We start from the raw sequence: 22,667 nt of genomic DNA, 5'->3' as shown, positions 1-22,667 counted from the left end.
GTAAACATGTCATACTGTTGGGAGCTAAGTGTGTGAACACGATTTGGTAAAGGTAGCGGTGAGAGGCCATGTAGGAGTGCATGGTGGGTTGTTTCATTGAAGCCGTCCTTAGGATCTGAGTTCTGTGTTTGTGATCCATGAAACAGTTACTACCACGCATTGGGCCCGAAACCAATGGACCCTATCGGCTTCTTGATCACCCTTGTCCTCTGTCCAGGAGTTGCAACTAGTTTCTAGTGTTTATAGGATATGTGTTGGCGGCCGTGCGTAGCGCTGACCCTAGGGGTGGGCTATGATGCAGTAGATACACCGTGGCCGGGCATGCCGGGCGCCCGTTTGGTGTCTCGGAACACTGTACACATCGTCCGGGACCGTATGTGGAAACCTCGGTCGGACTCCCTGCGGATGGAACCTGGATAGGCGATAAACCTGGACTAGAGACTTGAGTGTTTAGGTAGGCCGTGGCTGACACCCTCGTTGGGCTTCCGCTTGAAGGTTGCTGAGTACATGTCGTGTAAACGGCTGTAAGTGGTGAGAGCGTGTGTGAATAAGTACACCCCTGCAGGGTTAACATCATCTATTCGAATAGCCGTGTCCGCAGTAATGGACTTCTGGGTTGCCTATAACAGTTCATAGACAAGTGAAAGTGGATACTCTAAAACTCGCAAGATAAGTGTGAGTGCTATGGATGGCCTTCTCGTAGGGAGACGGGAGCGGATCCATAGTGGTGTATTGAATGGTGAATATGTGGACTCGTGTGCGCCACCTCAAAAGAGTTGCTTGCAGTCGTAGTTCAGGTTAGCCACTGAGTCAAAGCTGGCTTGCTGCAGTTAAACTCCACCACCCCCTTTGTTGATACCGATGCATATGTAGTTTAGTTCTGATGTAAGTCTTGCTGAGTACCTTTGTACTCACGTTTGCTTAATTTATGTTTTGCGGAGAGATTTCAGTCTCGCTATTAGTTCCGCGTGGACTTCGACGTTTAGCTTGATACCTCAGCTACGACCTTGTGCCCTCGGCAGGATCTGGTAGATAGTCAGGCTCCTTAGCCTTTTTCCATTTATAGATGTCTTTACTCAGACATGTTAAGCTTCCGCATGTGCTTGATTTGTATGCTATGATTGTTGGGTCATGAGACCCATGTTTGTAATATCTCGCTCCTCGGAGCCTAAGGAATAAATACTTGAGTTGTAGAGTTATGTTGTGATGCCATGTTGTATTTACACATATCGAGCATATTGTGTGTATGATTGAAATGCTTGGTATGTGTGGATCCGACAACCTAGTTGTTTATCCTTGGCAGCCTCTCTTATGGGGAAATGTAGTCTAGTGCTTCCATGAGCCATAGTAGTCCGCTACAGCCCGGTCCACCGGAGTCCTGCTAGCCAGTACTACTGCTCAGGACACTTGACTGGCCGGCATGTGTTTCACTTCGTTCCTGTGTCTGTCCCTTCGGGGAAATGTCACACAGTGACATCCGGAGTCCTGCCTAGCCTGCTACAGCCCGGGTTCCCGGAGTCCTGTTAGCCCAGTGCTACAGCCCGGATTCACACGCTGCTAACCGACATGCTCGATGTGATTCATGTATGCCTGTCCCCATAGGTTAGTGCCACTTTGGGTTCACGACTAGCCATGTCAGCCCGGGTTCTCTATCATATGGATGCTAGCGACACTATCATATACGTGAGCCAAAAGGCGCAAACGGTCCCGGGCCATGGTAAGGCGACACCCGTGGGAATACCGTGCGTGAGGCCGCAAAGTGATATGAGGTGTTACCGGCTAGATCGATGTGATTTGGAATCGGGGTCCTGACACACGATGGCCGGGCTGGCCGCCGTGACCACCTGGAAGACAGTGTTTCGCCGGGCCGAAGCGTTTAGCCCGCGAACGTTCCACACTAACATTCTCAACTATTGAGTATTCATGATAAAGGCCTACCAAACCACCCACACGGTCCTCAGCACACTGCTGCCTCCTCTAGGGGCACCGGCGGCGACTCCCAACCAAATAGTGCCAAGATTGCGGCAATGTGGGCATCTGAAAGCGGCCGAGAGAACAACTCCACATACATCTTTAGGGCATCCTCCGAAATCACTTCACCTCCATGCGCCAAACACAATTTGCGGATGAGAACTTGCTGTTGCTTTGATGCACCGTGTTTGGCTAGTCTCGCACTCCTCCTTGGTGTCCCCTCCACTATCCTCTTCTTTCTTTGGTTACGCGCTTGCACCGCGACAGGCCGACTTGATGGTAATGGCAACAGCGGGGAAAGGGAAACACACATGTCAGCCCGCATCCTCTCTATGTCACTAGGTTGAAGTGCGTCCATACCACCGCAGGTCGCTGAGTCCGGCATCAGTTCCACCCCAGAATCAAGGGCTGGCGCGGGCACAACTTCAGGATCCAGCTGTGCACTACGTACACTGCGTACGTTGCATGTTGCATGGGTGCAACTGCTCTCCGATAGGCACACCTGGAAGGTCTGCAAGGCCTCCACCTGTCTATCCTGTCCAATCCTGCATGTGCTGTCCCCTGGTTCGTGGGGCAAAGATTCCAGCTCTTCCCAGGATGCCGTTGCAAGGCTGCCGCTGTCCCTGTCCACACCGCTTGGTCCAAAAAAGGAGATTTGGCAGGAGCCAATCAGAACGGAGTTTAGGTCTTGACCACTCCCAACATTCTCCAGTTCCCTAGGCCGGACCCTCGCATGCCCACCATCAGAATTGTCGGCATGCGCCCACCTCATCAGTTGCACCGAGGTGGGGGAGACAGGCTGTATCTCCGTCTGATCAGTTCGAATCATGATCGCAGCGGGCCCTACCTGCTCTGCATGGCCAACGGGCGACCAGGACTGCTCGACGATTGGCTGCCGAAAAGCCGAATCCTCCGTCCCCACACCCTGACCCAAGCGGATCCCCGTGACGGCAGCCACGCGGCTGGTGCTGACCGGCCTGGCGGCCGAACCCGGGGCGACACGAACCTGCCGCCCGGCCGGTGGCGGCGCCGCCGTCGACGACCCAACAGAGCTAATCGAAGCATTGCCGACGCCGCCAACGCCCCTCGCGGGTCTGCCCGCGCCTCCACCGGGCGGCGCATCATCACTGCCGGAAGAGGGCGATGGCGATGGCGGTGGCGGTGGAGGGAGGCGAACGCCCGCAGCGCCATCGTCAACCAGCACCGGCTCAGCGAGGACCGAGATATCGATCGGGTACCACAACATGTTAGTACACTGACCAGAGACCACCTGCTGACCAACATCTCCCGCCCAAAGGTTCCGCCTTGGCTTGTCGATGAAGAGTAGCCGACGGCGCGGGATCCGGCGAGGCCGGTCAGTATGCAACCAAACTCGGAAATCCGCCATGTCTAGGCGCTGAGCAGCGCTGTCATCCACCCTCACGACATACCCAAGGCCGCGCAAGATCACAGTCGCCGTCCTTTGGTTCCACGCGTGCGCCAGAACTCCGTGCGGGGCGATCGGCACCAGAAAAGGCAACGGTGCCGCCGTGGCCTGCGCCTGCCTATTCCACGGCCGCAAGTTGAGCTCGAACCACGAAGAACTAGCGTGGCCAGCACGTACCATCCTATCCCGGGTCGCCCCTTCCCTGCAGAGCACAAGGAAGTCGTCGGGGAAGAAGGCCCGGATGGACATGTCTGCCGGACCCAGGTCAAACTCAGCGTGTAGGGCCTCTGCCGCCGACTCCAGATCCACCGCAGGCCGGTGGCCAGTCACCGTGACCAGGACCGCACGGGCGAGCTCAGCCTCCATCTGCCGGGTGTCTTCGGCCGCCTCAAGGAAGCAGGTCTCCACCAGATCGCCGCGCTCATCCACCGCCATCGGAACGCCAGGGGCCCGCTGGTCGAAAGGCACCGAGAACTCCGGCCCTCCGGCCCCAGGAGCGGCCGGCCGCGAAGCAGCACCCAGGCCCGACACCGCACCCTGAAAAGGCTCACGCACCACATCGGACCAGAGCCGAACAGCGCCCGGAGGAGGGGGGCCAGGCGGCGGCGGCAGAGACAGCGAGGCGTCTGAGCGCCGCGGCGACGAGGGATCCGCCTCCCCCACGCGACGCCGTAGGGTAGGCGGCAGCGCAGGCTGGTCGACCGGGGAGGGGCTACGCGGCCTGGTGCATCCACGCGAGATGTGGCCGACCCCACAACAGCGCACGCAGAAGGGCGGGTTGGGGCAATCCACCAAGATGTGACCATCGCTCCCACAGTTGTAGCAGCACCCATGGAGCTCCGCCGGAAGCCGCGAGGAAGGATGAGGACGAGGGGCCGGCAGCGCACGGGCCCGGCCGGCCGAAAGGTGACGCCTTTGCCGCCAGGCCCGCCTAGGAGGCGCGCGCGGGCGTCGGCTCACCTTGGTATGCCATGGCTCCTCCACGGGCCGCGACGCAGGGGGACGGGGCGGGCCAGCCGCCCCGCCTTGGACGATGGGGCCAAAGGCCGTGCCCAGGACGGGCGGCACCACGATGGAGCGGAGGAGGGGGCGCGACCTTGCCGAGGAGGACGGGGGAGGATCCTGACGGGGCGGCGGGGAGGGGAAGGGGAACGCGCCGGCGGGGTAGCGGGGGATGGGGAAGAGAACCCAGATCCGGACGAGAGCGAGCCCGAGAGGGAGACTCGAGAGGCCATGGCTGGAGGAGGAGGAGGGGGCGCCGCCGCCGGAGCGGGGACGGCGCTATGGTGGCCGCCGGCACCGGAGTGGCGGCCGGCGCGGAGCGCAAGGCAGGGGAGCGGAGCGCTAGGGGAGAGCGGAGCCGCTAGGGTAGCGGAGGCCGCGGAGCGCTAGGAGCCGGAGCATCTTCTTTTTGGTTGGCTATTGCATTTTCTTTTTCTCTTTTGCATTTACGGCAGTTTACAGACATGATTGCCAATTCGTACTCAAATTCGAATATGCAGTATGCTTGGTAGATATACTAAAATTATTAACCCATGAGTTTTCCTAAGGCACGGTTTGGACATAGACATTGGAGGGCTTGGTTGCATTGGTTCCAAATGCCAGGTATCCCAGGACATTGTATCGAGTTTCAAGGCCAATTTTGTTGTTTGGTTGTATAAAACATTGGTAGTTTGTATCATACGAGCGCCATTCCCAGCTTATGTTTGGATGTAAAAAGTTTTGAATTGTGCATCACTGAATTCTTCTTCTTTTTTCCACTCCTAGTTATCTGCACTGCTCGGCTTTTCCCCTTAGTTGTTCACCCTCGCCCCGTCACCCCTACGCCAACAGCAAAAAGCAGTGATGGTCGGCAACGTCGAGAGGAGAAGTTTGGCAATGGCGGTGGAGTCGAGCGAGACCAGTGGTATCGGCTCCCAAAGGGAGTACCGATAGCGATGACGCTTAGAAAAAGCAGCTATTGCAGTTGTAGCGTGAAGAGGTCCTGAGCTCTCTTCCATGTGTTTCTCCCCCTTAGACTAGTCATAGTGGAGAGTAACTTACACTAGTAACATACACACTATCCTAGACTATGTTACTATCTTCATAGTGAATAGTAACATATGTGTAGTGTCATGCAAAGTTTCATTTATTAGGTTATAGACTCATTTTGTCTTTGTAAGTGTGATGTTACTCATAGAATGAGTAACTAGCTAAGTTACTCATTTTATCTCTCTCCTCATTAACGCATTGCCACATATGCAAATTTGCTGACTTGGACCCAATGTTACTCTTGAAGTTACTCCCACTGTGGTAAGTCTTAAAGGTCCTACATCTTGTCGATGCATCTCTCTCGAGAGGTAGCAACACAACTACCATGGTATCAGGCTACATGGTCAAAGGAAACTTGCGGTTCATGTCCAGCCGTCACACCGCGACATGGCTTCCTAAAAGGACATCCGCCCCTAATAAGGGTTTCGGTGTTACTGGCAATAGAGATTAGAAAACTATGTTTCGAGCTTGCTTTCAACTTCCACACCTCTGGAAAAGAAACATATTGTTGGTCGGCAACCCCAAAGCTAATAGGACAAAAGAAGGCAACACGTCAAACTTGCACCGACGATTTATCAGTTTTGAGTGAAGTATGTTGTATTATTAAGAGGGGACATGCCATGGATCAAGTGTGGGAATCACTGAATAATTCAAGCTAAATACATCTACATCCCATGCGAGGAAGAGCACCCAAATGTTCATTTTTTGCCGCTATTTTGGTTGCCTGGGCCAGGCCAAAAAATCCGACTTACGTGGGACTATCTGACATGTCGGACTGTTCATCATAGGCTCCGACTTTGTCCAGCTCTCTGTATTAGGTCGAATACAATGTCGGACTTTGGCCTAGGCTGTCTGACAAGTCGGACTATCCGACTTCTTTGTATAGTGTGCATAACAAGCAGATATCGTGGGGGCCTATATAAAGCACCCTTTCTTCTTCAAAGCTACGATATTTGATTCCTCCCTCTCTGGCCAATCTATCTACTCTATACTTTAGAGAGAGAAAGAGGAACACCCGATCTACAAATCCATCCAAGTAAAACATGAGTTCGTTGATTCCCTGCGAGATCCTCACAAATATTGTTACTCTTGGGTTTGTGGGGAACCCTAAATGGTTGGTGTTTTCAGAGAGCTTCCAAGTCGTGTGGTGATACGTCTCCAACGCATCTATAATTTTTGATTGTTTCATATTATTATATTACCAATTTTACATAATTTATATGCACCTTTATGTCATTTTTGGGTACTAATCTATTGACTCGGTGCCTAGTCAGTTCTTGTTTTTTCCTGTTTTGTTTTTTCAAGAAATCAATACCAAACGAAGTCCAAACATGATAAAACTTTACGATGATTTTTTCTAAACTAGAAGAGACCCTAGGAGCCTTTGGAGGATACCAGGGGAGCTACGGGAGAGCCACAAGCTCACCAGGTGCACCCCCTGAGCTTGTGGGACCCCAGAGCTCCGATTGACCCCCAACTCCAGAAATTCCCATAAATCCTAAAACCAATAGAGAGCCACCCGAAACACTTTTTCCGCTGCGGCAAGCTTCTGTTCTTCTGCGATCCCATCTGGAGGCCTTTTCCAATACTTGCCAAAGGGGAATCCATCACGGAGGGCTTCTACATCATCCTTGTTGCCCTCCAATGATATGTGAGTAGTTTACCACAGACCTACAGGTCCGTATCTAGTAGCTAGCACTACAAAAAAACACTTCTGTGATGATACGTGTTTGTCACAGTAGGTCACGTTTTCTGTCATGCATGTACATCCATGACATTTTATGACAGAATCAAGATAGTCATACATGTGCTGTCGTAGAACTGTTCCATGACAGTACCAAAATTATCATCACGGAAGTGGGACACTTCCATGACAATAAATGATGCGTCATGGAAGTGTTTTCGTCAAGGGTAACCGACATGTGGCATCCACCGTAACAGGTCGCCGTTAGCTATCAGGTTTCGGTTTGGATCTGACAACCCGTTAACAGCCAGGACCAATGGGGATTTCCCACGTGTAAATTCAGATTCGCCGGAGGATCCATGTGTCAGCCGAGCATTGGGACAGATGATATTTTCAAGAGAGAAGCCTCTCGTCAAAACTATGGACCCGAGTCTACTTCTATTGTCGGTGTTCTGGGAACCGGGGTACCCAGACTTGCCTACCTGCGGCCCACGGCGTGGCTCCATCGACGGCCTGGTACGGCCCATCTTCAGCACCAACAGCACAAGACCCTCGCGAGGGGCCAAGCCTCGCGAGGTGGACGACGCCAAAACCTCCAGAGGGAGTGTCCTCCTTAGGCAGGCTCCTGAGGAGCGGAGATTTCCACGCGAGCCCTCACCTCGTGAGGCTCAGATGACGCAAGCCATGACGACCAAGGCCGGGCGGGCGCCAGCGGGCGCAATACAGCAGGTTTCCTCTTTGGTGCTAAAGAGGCAAGCGCAGGCGCGGAGTCCCGAGGATTCAACCAAAGGTTTTCATTTCCATGCTACAATACCAAGACCGTCCGGACGGCAGGATGGAGGTCATCCCCGAGCCCACCATGACGTCACGCCCAGAAGCTTTGTAGGCGCAGACCACCTTTTGTCAGGATAAGATGTACTAGTTGTCCCCCTTCGTTTTTGGCTGTTGTGGGATCTCTTCCCGCCTCTGTTTTGGGAAGAGGACCAAGGCCACTATAAGTATAGCCTAGCCACCACCATAGAGGAGGACGGATCATTCAGACCATCCACACCCTCACACGCACAAGGACACACCTCCTAAGGTTGTTCTTCCACTGTACTAGTTCATCCTCAGCCCACCTCGAGGCTAATCCACCACAAAGCGGGAGTAGGGTATTACACCGCAAGGTGGCCCGAACCTAGGTAATTTGCCTTGTCCTATTCTTCCTCAGTTCATCGAGTTAGGCCTTGAGATCGACGAGTTGGCAGACTAGGGAGGTTGAGTTCTTTGCACGCACCCTAGAGTTTGAATCTATCTTGGGTCCGCGGAGCCCCAAATCCGACATTTGGTGCGCCAGGTAAGGGTGCGTCGGAGCCTCTCTTTCACCAGTTGATTCGTCACCCTTCCGCCGACCCCATGGCTGACGCTCGTCGAGTTCGTGTTGAGTGTCGGGCTGCCCTCGCCGCCCGTGTCGCCCAAACAGCACCTGCAGGCAACGACGCTCCCGTCGTTCCCCATCGCCAGCGGCAAACGCCGCCACCGGCCCAGTGGCCCACGAGCACCAGGCTTCGTCACTGCTGCCTTCTGTGCGGCGCGATGGATGCACCGCCACTCTGTCGCTGACTTCGGCGGCTGCTTCGTCTTCCCATGCTCATCGTGAGCCGGTGAACGCGCAGGCTGCGTTGCTCATGGCATGTGAGCTTATGCGCTATTGCCCGACCGATGACCTCTACGAGGACTGGCTGGACCGCATCGTCGAACTCGTCAGCGCCGCGGGAGAGGCCCCTGCGCCATCCCGCTCGCTGCCTCCCCCGCCGCCTCTTGCGGGCGATGTGGCCCGCGGTGCGCCCCCTCCACCTCCCAGGCAAGATCTCATCCTTGAGCCAAGTCGTGAGGCTCCTCGGCGCGACCCGCCGTGAAGGGCGCCGACACGCGACGAGGAAAGCTGCTAGGTGGTGCAGCGGCCCCAAGGAGAGGCGTGTGCGCTCCCAGCATCGCCACGTCAAGACCGCGTGCCGCCCGAGATGATGGTGCGGGAGCACAAAGATCAGGTCCCACCTCCACGGCGGGCTCCGGTGAGTGCGGCAGGCTGCCGTGTATTCACCCCGGAGCTTCGCCGCGTCGTCTGGCCTGGGAAGTTCAAGCCAGACCTACCTCGACGCTACGATGGCACCCCCGGCCCTGCCGAGTTCTTACAGCTCTACGAGCTTAGCATCGAGGCAGCCAACGGCGATGAGAAGGTCATGGCGAACTGGTTTCCCATGGCCCTCAAGGATGGCGCGCGCTCGTGGCTCCTGAACCTCCCCACAGGATCGATCTCCTCCTAGGATGAGATGCGTGATCATTTCATCGCTAACTTCCAGGGCACTCGCGACCGCGCTCCTACCGCGGGTGACCTACGGTGCATCAAGCAGTAGCCAGGGGAGACCTTGCACAAATGCATCCAGCGTTTCACCAACGTTTGCCTGAAGATTCCCAAGGTATCAGATGAGGCCATCATTTCGGCGTTCACCGATGGCGTCCTAGATGTCAAGATGAAGAAAGAGCTCGCCATACACGAGGACCTGTGCTCGGCTCTGGAGATGTTCAACATGGCAACCAGGTGTGCAAGGGCTGAGGAAGGTCGCCTCTCCCTCCTTGAGCTTCCAAAGGCCGACCTAGAAGATAAGAAGGCCAAGGACGTGAAGCGCAAGGGTCCGGATGTGCTCGCGGCTGAACCTGAGATGAAGCGCGACTGCGACCACCCAGAGTCATCCAAGGGCAACCGCTCGTTCTACATCTTCCACAATGTGCACATCCACAACAACAATGACTGCCAAGAGCTCAAGGCCATCCGCGACGGGCGCCTCGGTTGCCGCCCCGAGCACAAAGACCGAGGCTATGGCCGTGGTGGAGGCCAAGGCGGGGGACGCTGGGACAACCGCGACCCCGCCAATACTGGCGTGATCAGCCTCGTGAGGACCGCTGGCAGGGCCAGCTTCGCGAGGGCACCTGGAGGGATCAGCCTCGTGAGGACCGTCCTCATGGCAACACTGGCCTTCCTCCGCTGCCACCGCCACCAAGGAGGGATGAAGAACACCACCAAGATGATGGGGCCATGGGCTTCCAAGAGCCTTGTTCCATTGCTTGCATCTTAGGCGGCACTCAGGCCCCTGCCTCTCATCGCATCTTCAAACAGTTCGTTCGCGGGGTGAATGCGGCCCACCCGAAGCTCAAGGAAACACGTCCGCTCAGGTGGTCCCAGTACGCCATCACCTTCGACTCTACTGATCAGCTCAAGTGCACGGCCACTGTCGGCGCCCTCCCGATGCTCTTCTCGCCTACCATCAGTGACGTCCTCGTCACCAAGACACTCGTCGATGGCGGCGCGGGACTCAATGGCCTCTCTGTCGAGACGTTCGACTGGCTCCAGGTGCCGTATGACCAGCTTCAGCCTACCAAGCCTTTCTCGAGGGTGACTGATGGCTCCACTACCCCGATAGGGCAGATCCACCTCCCTGTCACCTTTGGCAAGCGCGACAACTACCGCACTGAGCTCATCGACTTCGACGTTGCCCACATTCGCCTCCCGTACAACGTCATCCTTGGGTATCCGGCCCTGGCCAAGTTCATGGCTATGACTTATCATGGCTACAATGTCGTCAAGATGCCAGGGAGCGGAGGCATTATCATGGTCGCCTGCGATGAAAAGGACGTGGTGTGCTCCCTCGAGCGCGCCTACCAAGCTGCGGCGGTCGAGAACCCAGATGACGAGGGCGTTGCCTACCCTCCTGAGGCCGTCCCCAAGAAGAAGAAGCAGCTGCTCCACCTAGGACCTCAGGAGGATGGGGCGTTTGACGACCGTGCTCCGGGACCTGCGCCCACTAACGGGGTGCCTTCCCCTCTCCCATAGGAAGGTGCGCCTGGCGCCCCTCTTAGGCTGGGCTCGGGGGCTCTCCTCTGGAGGGCCTCTGACCTGGCCAACGTCACGAGGGAGGCACTCGGGCACCATGTGGAGGCGTGCTTCAACGCGTGTTTCCATTAGGAGGGCGCAGGGCGCGAGGCGCCAAGTGCTCAGGAGTTCATCACCAAGGCAACCAAGGAGCTTCAGGAGGCAAGAGCCATGCGAGGCAAGCGTTGCCCTGCACCACGCAACGCGGCTCCCTCCCCTGACAAGGGCAGTGAGCTGCGTGTCTGCGTCAACATCCCAGGGCTCAACAGAATCGCGTCTCAGGAGCTCTTCTAGCCGTCCCATGTTGGTCGGTGCGGTGGCCCCCCTCGCAGCTACGTTCGCATGCCTTTCGGTTTGCTGAACAAGGCTGCCACACACCAGCGCCACATGCGGGGCGTCCTGGCGGCTCATGAGGCCAGGCACCAAGTGATCCTAGCGGAGGTGGCGTTGAATCCTCGCGAGCCCCCGGGCCTCCAGAGCCTCATGAGGTTCAGGACCTGGACGACTCGTGAGGAGCGACTTCTGCAGTGCGCGTCTTCAGCTACTCCAACACTTCTTCAGCAACGGTGCCAGGTGACACTTTTTGGTTTATTCAGTTGGGGGCGCCCCTTGGGCTGCATTATCCCCAAGTCATGTGGGTCCGTCCCTGCGGCATGTATCGTTCTTTGCATCTATCAAAACTGGCCTTACCCTTCCATGAGTTGCTTTATGATTATAACCTGTCTGTCCGGCGCTTCGTCGGCATGAACATCGTATGCCCTTACAAACCCGCCCACGCCCGTCTCGTGATTAAGGACTGGCACGGCATCTGTGCTCGGGTCCGTCCCTGCAGCGTCGCTAAACCCAAGTGGCTGAGCTCTGGCTCACGGGCCAGCTCCCGTGCACGTCACCTCCCATGGTCCTTGGTGCCTTGTTCTCGCATGAGCTAATCGGGAACAGATAAGTTGGGGTGCGCGACCCGGTGCCTCGCCACCGCGGGAGCTGCGTGCCGGTTGTCTTTCTTGAGGACCTGCGCATGAGAAGACTGGGCACGGCGTCTGTGCTCAGGTCAGTCCCTGCAGCATCGACAAACCCAACGGCTGAGCTCTGTCTGGCGGGCCGGTCCCGTTCACGTCACCTCCTGGGGTCGTTGGTGTTTGGCCTTCTCATGCGATATCCTTAGAGATTCACTCGGTGCAGGTTGCCTAACCATCTCGCAGGACCATCACAAGTGTTCCAAATCAACTTCAGGCGCAACCCGCCTTGAGGTAGGGGCTCGTGAGTCCCGCGCTGGCTCACGAGTGCCCATATACACCTCCTCTAGTCCTGCCGTGCAAGCCATGTGCCAGGACGGGGTTGTACACATCCTAGAGTCTCCCCTTAGAGGGAGCTCCCACCCACGAACTAGTGGAAGCCCCATGCTCCACGCTGGTGGATGACACGGTCGAGGAGCGGCTATGCCCGTGCAAGAGCGGAAGCACCATGCTCCGTGCTAGTGAATAAACAACTGAGGGCAACCTAGCGGCTACATCAACCTCAGGAGAGCCACCAGGCTCGTTGCTCAGTCTCACCGCAATGCCTTCCCCTCAGGAGGGTCGCGCGAGGGGGCTGTGCACGGGGGCTATGGTCAGGTCATGTCTGGCGTACGCCACCTCACCAGGTCCCTTGGACCTGGTCTTCTCGCGTCCCTCCCGAGCGAAAGCCCGGTGAGGAAAGGTATGGAGGGCTGTTCGTACGTCAAGGGGGACCCCTGAGCATCGCGACTCAGGGGCCTAACTGGTCATGTAGCCCCTCACCCCATGGTCTCATCCTGGTGATCCGGACGCCCCAACGACGGCTGAGGTATGCGCGGGGCCAGGCCCTACTGATGCAGAACACTAAAAATAACAATCACGCCTCCTTCTTGAAAGCTTTCCATACGTCAAGGAGGACCTTTGGGCATCACGACCCAGGGGCCTAACCGGTCACGTAGCCCCTCACCCCTTGGTCTCGTCCTGGTGATCCGGACGCCCCAACGGCGGCTGAGGCATGCGCAGGGCCGGGCCCTGCCGACGCAGAACACTAAAGCAAGCGGAAAGGAAGTCGCGAAATCCTAGCAAATTATTACAAAACATAATGTCTCTTGAAACTCAAAGCATAAGTTTTTACGCCTCCACAAGGCACGATAAAATGTTGCAGGAATAAAATAGGGGGAAGCGCCACCTTCGAGCCTCTTCTTCAGCCTTGGACACCGCCGTCGCTCGCCTGGGGAGGCCCATCATCAACAACGGCCGCCGTCCTTGCCACCAGTTGCGGTCGCGGGGTCAACGCAGAGGAACTTCTGCAGCAGGGCCTCCACCTGCTTCTTCACGGCCTCAGCGGCAGCATCGTGGAGCTCAGGGGCCACGGGTTCGAGCAACACACCAAGGTGAAAGCTGGGGGCCCGAAGGTGGAGGTGGCTAAAGATGCCCGTCGCAACCAAGGTAAAAAGCATGCGAGCCTCTTCCTCCACCATGGGGCCCCCTCCGACGATGATGCCCTCGAGCACCACAGCAAGCTTGGGGAGCAGCCCGGCGGGGCCTTCCTCCGGAGTCGCCAACGGCTTCTCATACCCTTCCTCGTAAAGGTCCTACAGCGCCGCGTGGGACCTCGACTCGATGGAGACAAAGGTGTTGCACCCTATGGCGGCCGCCTGCTCAGCCGCGACGAGGGACTTCTCCCTGGCCTCCAGCCCGGCCTTCTCCTCGGAGACAAGCTTGGTGTGGGACGCCTGGGCCGCCTCCAGCTCCTGCTTTAGCTTCCCCAGGCAGTTCTGCTCCGCAGCCTGTTCCTGGGATACCTGCTCCAGTTCGGCGTCGCGGTTGGCGAGTGCCATCTCCCGGGCCTTCAGTTCCTCCTCCTGCTCCTTGAGCTGACGGGTGCGGGCAGCCTGCTCGTCACGGAGGGCCTTCAGCTCCGCCTCCACTATACGGCAGCGCTCCTTGGCAGACGCCGCCTCGTTGAGCGCCGCATCATGAGTTGCTATGGCTTCGCCGGTCCCCTTCTTGCCCTCCACGACGGCGGCCTCGGCCTGACCCCAGGCCGTCCTGATGGACGAGTCAGCCTGAAGCCACCCCGAGATCAGCTCCAGGTGCCCTGCCACCACGCGCCGGTCGGCGCCCTGAAGATCTGTCCGGAGCCGGCCCAACACGACAAAGGCCTCCTCCAAAGCGCCGGGCAAGGCAGAGGAGCCATGATCTGCCAACTTTAGGACTTGGGGAGGAGGTGACACCGGCGCCTGGGCTGGCGACGTAGAAGCGGCAAGGATGGCAGGGGGCTCCAGAGCCCTCGAACCCCCAGCGGGTGCTATGGAGACGGACACCCCCAGAGTCGGCTTGGCCACAAAGGCAGTCTTCTCCCGAGGCTGGGCTGCTGAGCCCCGAGAGGCTCGCTCCGTCATGGGCAGACGTGGGGCGGGCCCTTCCTCCCGCGTCAGGGTCGCCGTGACCACAGCAGGACACGTGGCCTCAGAGGCCCTGGCCTCCTTCCTCTTCCTCTTCACCATTGGCTGTAGCCTGGCCACTAGGACGAGAACCTCATGAGCACGACATCAAAGATAGGGAGCAAACGCAAGGTGAAGTACTTACTCGTCGTCAGCAACATACGCCCGCCTCTTGGACAGGAGCGCGGCGCCTCCAAGCTTCTTGATCACAGGCCTCGCCGCACCCTCAAGATCGGCTGGCTCTGGAGTAGCGGCACCAGGCGGCAAGGCGGGTGCGTTGCCCCAGGGAAGCAATACAGCCTCGCCCTTCTCCGGGGTCCCTCATCCCGGCCTCCGCAAAGGGGTTCCCGGACCTCATGATACCCCCGGTGGAGCGCGGGGAACCCTCAACCAGATATTCGCCAGCATCATCATCATCAAAGAGACCGCGGAGGAGCTCGCTCTGCCATGGGGGAGAGCTCTCCCCCACCTCCTCCAGGGTCGCCTCTGAGTCCCCTTCCTTCCCGGAGACCTGGCCAGAGGACACCAACACCGGGGAGTTGAGGAGCGTGAGCACCACAAGCCCCTGCGCGTTGAAGGCAGGCATGGCGGAGGCCACCGCTACCCCGTTGATACGTCTCCAACGTACCTATAATTTTTCATTGTTCCATGCTATTGTATTATCTATCTTGGATGTTTTATATGCATTTATATGCTATTTTATATGATTTTTGGGACTAACCTATTAACCTAGAGCCCAGTGCCAATTTCTGTTTTTCCTTATTTTTGAGTTTCGCAGAAAAGGAATATCAAACGGAGTCCAATTGACCTGAAAATTTACGGAGATTATTTTTGGAAAATATAAAAAATAGTGGAACGAAAAGATACCGGAGAAGAGTCCCGAGGCCACCACAAGGGTGGAGGGCCCCCCTAGGGCGCACCCCCGACCTTATGGCTGCCTCGTGGGTCCCCCTAACTTGTTCCCGACGTCAACACCTCTTATAAATCCCCAAAAAAACCCGAACAGAACCTAGATCGGGAGTTCCGATGCCGCAAGCCTCTGTAGCCACCAAAAACCAACCGGGACCCTGTTTCGGCACCCTGCTGGAGGGGAGAATCATCACCGATGGCCATCTTCATCATCACGATGCTCTCCATGACGAGGAGGGAGTAGTTCACCCTCGGGGCTGAAGGTATGTACCAGTAGCTATGTGTTTGATCTCTCTCTCTCTCTCTCGTGTTCTTGAGTTGGCACGATCTTGATGTACCGCAATCTTTGCTATGATAGTTGGATCTTATGATGTTTCCCCCCTCTACCTTCTTGTAATGGATTAAGTTTCCCCTTTGAAGTTATCTTATCAGATTGAGTCTTTAAGGATTTGAGAACACTTGATGTATGTCTTGCATGTGTTTATCTATGGTGACAATGGGATATTCACGTGATCTACTTGACGTATGATTTGGTGATCAACTTGCTGGTTCTGTGACCTTGTGAACTTATGCATAGGGGTTGGCACACGTTTTCGTCTTGACTCTCCGGTAGAAACTTTGGGGCGCTCTTTGAAGTTCTTTGTGTTGGTTTGAATAGATGAATCTGAGATTGTGTGATGCATATCGTATAATCAAACCCGCGGATACTTGTGGTGACATTAGCGTTTTGGTTGATGTGTGTCTTAAGGTGTTATTTTAGTACGAACTCTAGGGCTGTTTGTGACACTTATAGGAATATCCCAATAGATTGATCAGAAAGAATAACTTTGAGGTGGTTTCGTACCCTACAATAATCTCTTCGTTTGTTCTCCGCTATTAGTGACTTTGGAGTGACTCCTTGTTGCATGTTGAGGGGTTGTTATATGATTTAATTATGTTATCATTGTTGAGAGAACTTGCACTAGTGAAATTATGAACCCTAGGCCTTGTTTTGAAGCATTGCAATACCGTTTTTGCTCACTTTTGTTACTTGCTACCTTGCTGTTTTTATATTTTCAGATTACAAAAACCTATATGTACTATCCATATTGCACTTTTATCACCATCTCTTCGCCGAACTGGTGCACCTATACAATTTACCATTGTATTGGGTGTTTTGGGGACACAAGAGACTCTTTTTTATTTGGTTGCAGGGTTTTTTGAGAGAGACCATGTTCATCCTACGCCTCCCACGGATTGATAAACCTTAGGTCATCCACTTGAGGGAAATTTCCTACTGTCCTACAAAACTCTGCGCTTGGAGGCCCGACACAAGTCCACAAGAAGAAGGTTGCGTAGTAGACATCAAGCTCATTTCTGGCGCCGTTGCTGAGGGGCTAGGTAAGCGGCACTCACATACCGTCAACGAAGCTCTTTCTGGCGCTGTTGCCGGGGAGGTTAGTGCTTGAAGGTATATCTTTAGATCTTGCAATTGAACCTTTTAGTTTCTTGTTTTATCACTAGTTTAGTCTATAGAAGAAAACTACAAAAATGGAATTGAGGTTGCCTCATATGCTTCATCTTTTTAATGTCTTTCATGAAAATAAGGATTTCGATAATTGTGCCAAAGTGTTAGTAGAAGAATGCATTAAAATGTTTGGCGCTAAATCTTTGAATGATGAGCATGATTGCAATGTTGTTAGTATGAATTCCTTGAATATCCATGATGCTAATGATATGCAAAGCCACAAGCTTGGGGATGCTATGTTTGATGAAGATGATATTTTTAGTCCCCCGAATTTTGATGTGCAAATTTATTATGATGAAAGGATGCCTCCTATCTATGATGATTATTGTGATGACATGTATGTTATAAAGGATAATGATAACCATGAAACTTGTCATCATGATTTTAATTTTCAATTGGATTATGCCTCACATGATATATATTTTGTTGAGTTTGCTCCCACTACTATGAATGAGAAGAATTTTGCTTATGTGGAGAGTAGTAAAATTTCTATGCTTGTAGATCATGAAAAGAATGGTTTATGTGATACCTATATTGTTGAATTCATTCATGATGCTACTGAAAATTATTTTGAAGGAGGAATATATGCTTGTAAGAGTTGCAATAATATCAAGTTTCCTCTTTATGTGTTGAAAATATTGAAGTTATGCTTGTTTTACCTTCCTATGCTAGTTGATTCTTGCTTCCGTAAGTTGTTTTCTCACAAAAACTCTATACATAGGAAGTGGATTAGACTTAAATGTGCTAGTAAAATTCTTCATGATGCTCCCATTATGTTTCAATTCTTATCTTTTATGTGAGCATCATTGAAATCATCATGCCTAGCTAGAAAGGCAATAAAGAAAAAGCGCTTGTTGGGAGACAACCCAACAATTATACCTACTGTTTTTGTGTGTTCACATGATTAAGCTACTGTGGTGATCATGTTTTATAGCTTTTGTTTCAATAAAGTGCCAAGTAAGACTTTTGGGATGATCTATGGTGATAGTTGATTTGATCTTGCTGAAAAACAGAAACTTTTGCGCTCAGGAAAACAATTCTAATTTTTAACAGAAGCGTGATAAAATACTGATTCTTTTTACAGAAGATTAATAAACAAATTTCTTAGGCTGTCCTATTTTTTCAGAATTTTTGGAGTTACAGAAGTATTCGAGAGTTACAGATTACTACAGACTGTTCTGTTTTTGATAGATTATGTTTTTGATGCATAGTTTGCTTATTTTCTAGTTTCTATGGATTATATTGCTTAATATAAATTGTAGAAATGATAGGTAGAGTATGCATCATGTGTGAAAAATTATGAATCTTTTCTTGAAAGCACCTAAGTGGTGATTTGCTTTATTATACTAACTGAGCTTATGAGTTTTCTGTTAAGTTTTGTATTGTGAAGTTTTCAAGTTTTGGGTAAAGTTTCGATGGACTATGGAATAAGGAGTGGAAAGAGCCTAAGCTTGGGGATGCCCAAGGCACGCCAAGGTAATATTCAATGACAACCAAGCATCTAAGCTTGGGGATGCGCCGGATGGAATCCTCTCTTTCGTCTTCGTTCATCGGTAACTTTACTTGAGGCTATATTTTTATTCACCACATGATATGTGTTTTGCTTGGAGCGTCATTTTCCTTTATTAGGATTTGCTTGTTGTTATTTAGAGTAATGTTTTGCATCTTTTAGTTCAATAAAAAGGTCAAGTATAGCCTTTACCATGCTTAGTTTGCAAGTCCATATGTTGTTGTTTTAAACACAGAAAGTTTGCTGTTATGTTTTGAATATTTGTGAATAGTCAAAACATGAGAAAATCTTGATATTTTTGCACAATAAGTAACAAAAAATTATCTATAGTGTGGTAATTTTTCAGAATTTTTGGAGTTAAATAAGTATGATTCCTCTTGCATTCTTTACAGACTATCCTGTTTAGACAGATTGCTATTATGATTGCATATGTTTGCTTGTTTAATGATTCTATTTGAGGATAGGACTATTAAATATGGAGAGGCATTTAGTAGGCAATATCAAATTATAATTTTAGTGACTTTCTACAGTAGAGAATGATAAGGTTTAGCATGGATTTATACTAACTTATCTCACGAGTTCTTGTTGAGTTTTGTGTGGATGAAGTTTTTGAGATTTAGGGAAACCGCGATATGAAAGTAATTAAGGAGACACAAAAGCTCAAGCTTGGGGATTCTCAAGGCATCCCTAGTTCATATTCCAAGAAGTCTCAAGCACCTAAGCGTGGGGATGCCCCGGTAGGCATCCCGCCTTTCTTCTTCAACAACTATCGGTCAGTTTTGGTTGAGCCTAAGTTTTTGCTTCTTCACATGATATGTGCTATCCTTGCAATGTCATTTTATTTTGTTTTTCTTGATGTTTGAATAAAGTACTTAAGATCTGAAATTTTATTTATGAGAAGGAGTCTTCACATAGTTGCATAATTATTTGACTACTCATTGATCTGCACTTATATCTTTTGGAGTAGTTTGTCATTTGCTCTAGTGCTTCACTTATATCTTTTTAGAGCACGACGGTAGTTTTACTTTGTAGAAATGGATGAACTCTCATGCTTCACTTATATTATTTTGAGAGTCTCTAAACAGCATGGTAATTTGCTTTGGTTATGAATTTAGTCCTAATATGATAGGCATCCAAGAGGAATATAATAAAAAATTTCATATAAAGTGCATTGAATACTATGAGAAGTTTGATTCCTTATGATTGTTTTGAGATATGAAGCCGGTGATATTAGAGTCATGCTAGTGAGTAATTGTGAATTTGAGAAATACTTGTGTTAAGGTTTGTGATTCCCGTAGCATGCACGTATGGTGAACCTTTATATAATGAAGTTGGAGCATGAGGTATTTAATGATTGTCTTCCTTATGAATGGCGGTCGGGGAAGAGCGATGGTCTTTTCCTACCAATCTATCCCCCTAGGAGCATGCGCGTAGTACTTTGTTTCGATGACTAATAGATTTTTGCAATAAGTATGTGAGTTCTTTATAACTAATGTTGAGTCCATGGATTATACACACTCTCACCCTTCCACCATCGCTAGCCTCTCTAGTGCCGCGCAACTTTCGCCGGTACCAGAAACCCACCATATACCTTCCTCAAAATAGCCACCATATATACCTACCTATTATGGCATTTCCATAGCCATTCCAAGATATATTGTCATGCAACTTCCCACTGTTTCGCTTATTATGACACACTTCATCATTGTCATATTGTTTTGCATGGTCATGTAGTTGACATCGTATTTGTGGCAAAGCCACCATTCATAATTCTTTCATACATGTCACTCTTGATTCATTGCACATCCCGGTACACCGCCGGAGGCATTCATATAGAGTCATATTTTGTTCTAACTATCGAGTTGTAATTCTTGAGTTGTAAGTAAATAAAAGTGTGATGATCTTCATTATTAGAGCATTGTCCCATGTGAGGAAATAAAAAAAAGGAAATGCCAAAAAAAGAGAAGGCCCCAAAAAACAAAAAAGAAACAAAAAACAAAAAAATGAGAGAAAAAGAGAGAAGGGGCAATGCTACTATCCTTTTACCACACTTGTGCTTCAAAGTAGCACCATGGTCTTCATGATAGAGAGTCTCCTATGTTGGCACTTTCATATACTAGTGGGAATTTTTCATTATAGAACTTGGCTTGTATATTCCAACGATGGGCTTCCTCAAATTGCCCTAGGTCTTCGTGAGCAAGCAAGTTGGATGCACACCCACTTAGTTTCTTTTTGAGCTTTCATACACTTATAGCTCTAGTGCATCCGTTGCATGGCAATCCCTACTCACTCACATTGATATCTATTGATGGGCATCTCCATAGCCCGTTGATACACCTAGTTTGACGATAATTCTCATGTGTCCTCGGGAGCGCTTTCCTTTATATAAGAGTTTGTCCAGGCTTGTCCTTTGCTACAAAAAGGATTGGGCCATCTTGCTGCACCTTATTTACTTTATTTACTTGTTACCCGTTACAAATTACCTTATCAAAAAACTATTTGTTACCGATAATTTCAGTGCTTGCAGAGAATACCTTACGGAAAACTGCTTATCATTTCCTTCTGCTCCTCGTTGGGTTCGACACTCTTACTTATCGAAAGGACTACGATAGATCCCCTACACTTGTTAGTCATCAATGGGCCCCACGTGGGTCCCCTCACTTATCTCTTTAGCCCATGTCATCTCCTACCTACAGAAAAATAATCATCATAGCTCTCTCTCTCATGTTCTTGCTCTCAAACCCGTGGATTTCGATCTCTTTGCTCGAAGCTCCGTTTTCAAAACTGTTTGGGGGATTGCTACTTGGTATGTGACTCCTCCATTGCCCCAATTAGTTTTTTCTCTAGTGGTTTATATTTTGAATAATTAGCTACTCTTGGTGATGCTATAAATAGGCTTGCATGTTGAATTCTTAGAGTTCTAAGTAGTTTGAATGCCTAATATAGCCTCTAGGTACCCATATGAGTAGTTGCTATCAATGTTGTAAAGTTTTGTTGACAAAAAAAATTTCGCCAATTTTTTTGAATTTTATTCATAAGAATAAGATGAGTATCTTCAGGAAGTTTTCCTCCAAAAAGAATGTTAAGGAAGTAATTGGGGAATCCTCGGACAATGAACTCAACACTCTAAGAACGACGAAGTTGCAGCCGTGCAAATGGCCACATAATGCCTTCATGGATGAGACCGAATTCCATCAAGAGTTTTCCCAATTAGTTGCAAATGTCGGGCTGACCGACTTCCTTACAAATGAGTGTGACCAACACCACCTCCTCACAAATTCCTTTGTGCAAATTTTTTATTTCTTAAATAGGAACAATCATCCTGAGGTGCGGTTTAATTTATATTATGAAACCCATCAGATACCGCTCACTGACTTTAGCGACCTATGTTTGATTCCCTCTGACGGGGAATTAAGAGAGCTTAGACCGCAGAGTTTGAGGACTTTCTCCTCACTTTGACAGTGGGTGATGAAAGGGGCGTGTCGAAAGCCATCGCCACTAGTTTGCAATTTCCTTCTATGCATTACTTTGCTCTATTCAACGTGAAGTGTTTAACTACTAGGGAGAAGGCCGGAGCACTCAGTGCCCTCGACCTCGCCATTTTACGCAATGGACTACACAATGATCACAAGTTTATCCTAGGGGCTATTATTGCACACTATCTGCACCTCAACAGAACTAAGGGAAAAATTCATGGTGGTATTTTTGCCACTCGTCTAGCGAGTCATTTTAATGTTCAGATAAGCCAACATGATTATCCTTTGCCCCGAGTTTATCTAGACCACCAGGAAATGGTGGCTCACCAGCTTACTGATGACGTTGATTCTTTTCATAACATTCGTTACAACTTGGTTTTCAGTGTGCAAACCCGTGATATTATCTCGTTGCCTGCACCTGCTTCGTTTGATTCTATTGCCAGGAGCAGACACTGGGTCATGCCAGAGGGCATTATTGCCTACCGAAATGACCAGGCAGCGGTAGAGGAGGAGCCACAGGATTGGGACGCTCAATTGCCGCCGCCACAGAACTTCTACATGGGACCGGATGGCTACTACAGATGGTGATTACCAAGTTAGGCCAAAAGCCTAATCTTGAGGGGAGTACGTATTTCCACCGACATTATATTCATATTCACACATTTCATTCCAGTTGTCGGTGTCCACACTTTTTCATTGTAGTATCCATGCTATATTTATTTTCTCACTTTCTTCTTGTGTGTTTGAAAAACTTTAAGAAAACCCAAAAAAATATTTCTTACTTCTTTTCGGTTTTCCTTTCTA

The 22,667-nt window shown here is 51.1% G+C and overlaps 1 protein-coding gene across 1 annotated transcript; it reads right to left on the bottom strand.

Annotated features, from left to right (window-relative positions):
* Nucleotides 1-1,849: 1,849 nt before the first annotated feature.
* LOC147971694 (uncharacterized) lies at nucleotides 1,850-5,280 on the bottom strand. Its single transcript, XM_087526280.1, has one exon. The coding sequence runs from the start codon at nucleotides 3,830-3,832 to the stop codon at nucleotides 1,958-1,960; it is 1,875 nt and encodes a 624-aa protein (XP_087382406.1). The 5' UTR covers nucleotides 3,833-5,280; the 3' UTR covers nucleotides 1,850-1,957.
* Between the last annotated feature and the right edge of the window lie 17,387 nt (nucleotides 5,281-22,667).

The sequence above is a fragment of the Triticum urartu genome, chromosome 5A (genome assembly GCF_056163025.1).
Source record: "Triticum urartu cultivar PI428250 chromosome 5A, HENAU_Tu73, whole genome shotgun sequence".
In the NCBI taxonomy this organism is placed as follows: domain Eukaryota; kingdom Viridiplantae; phylum Streptophyta; class Magnoliopsida; order Poales; family Poaceae; genus Triticum; species Triticum urartu.
Note: the sequence above shows the minus strand (reverse complement) of the source record. Positions and strands in the feature narration are given on the sequence as shown.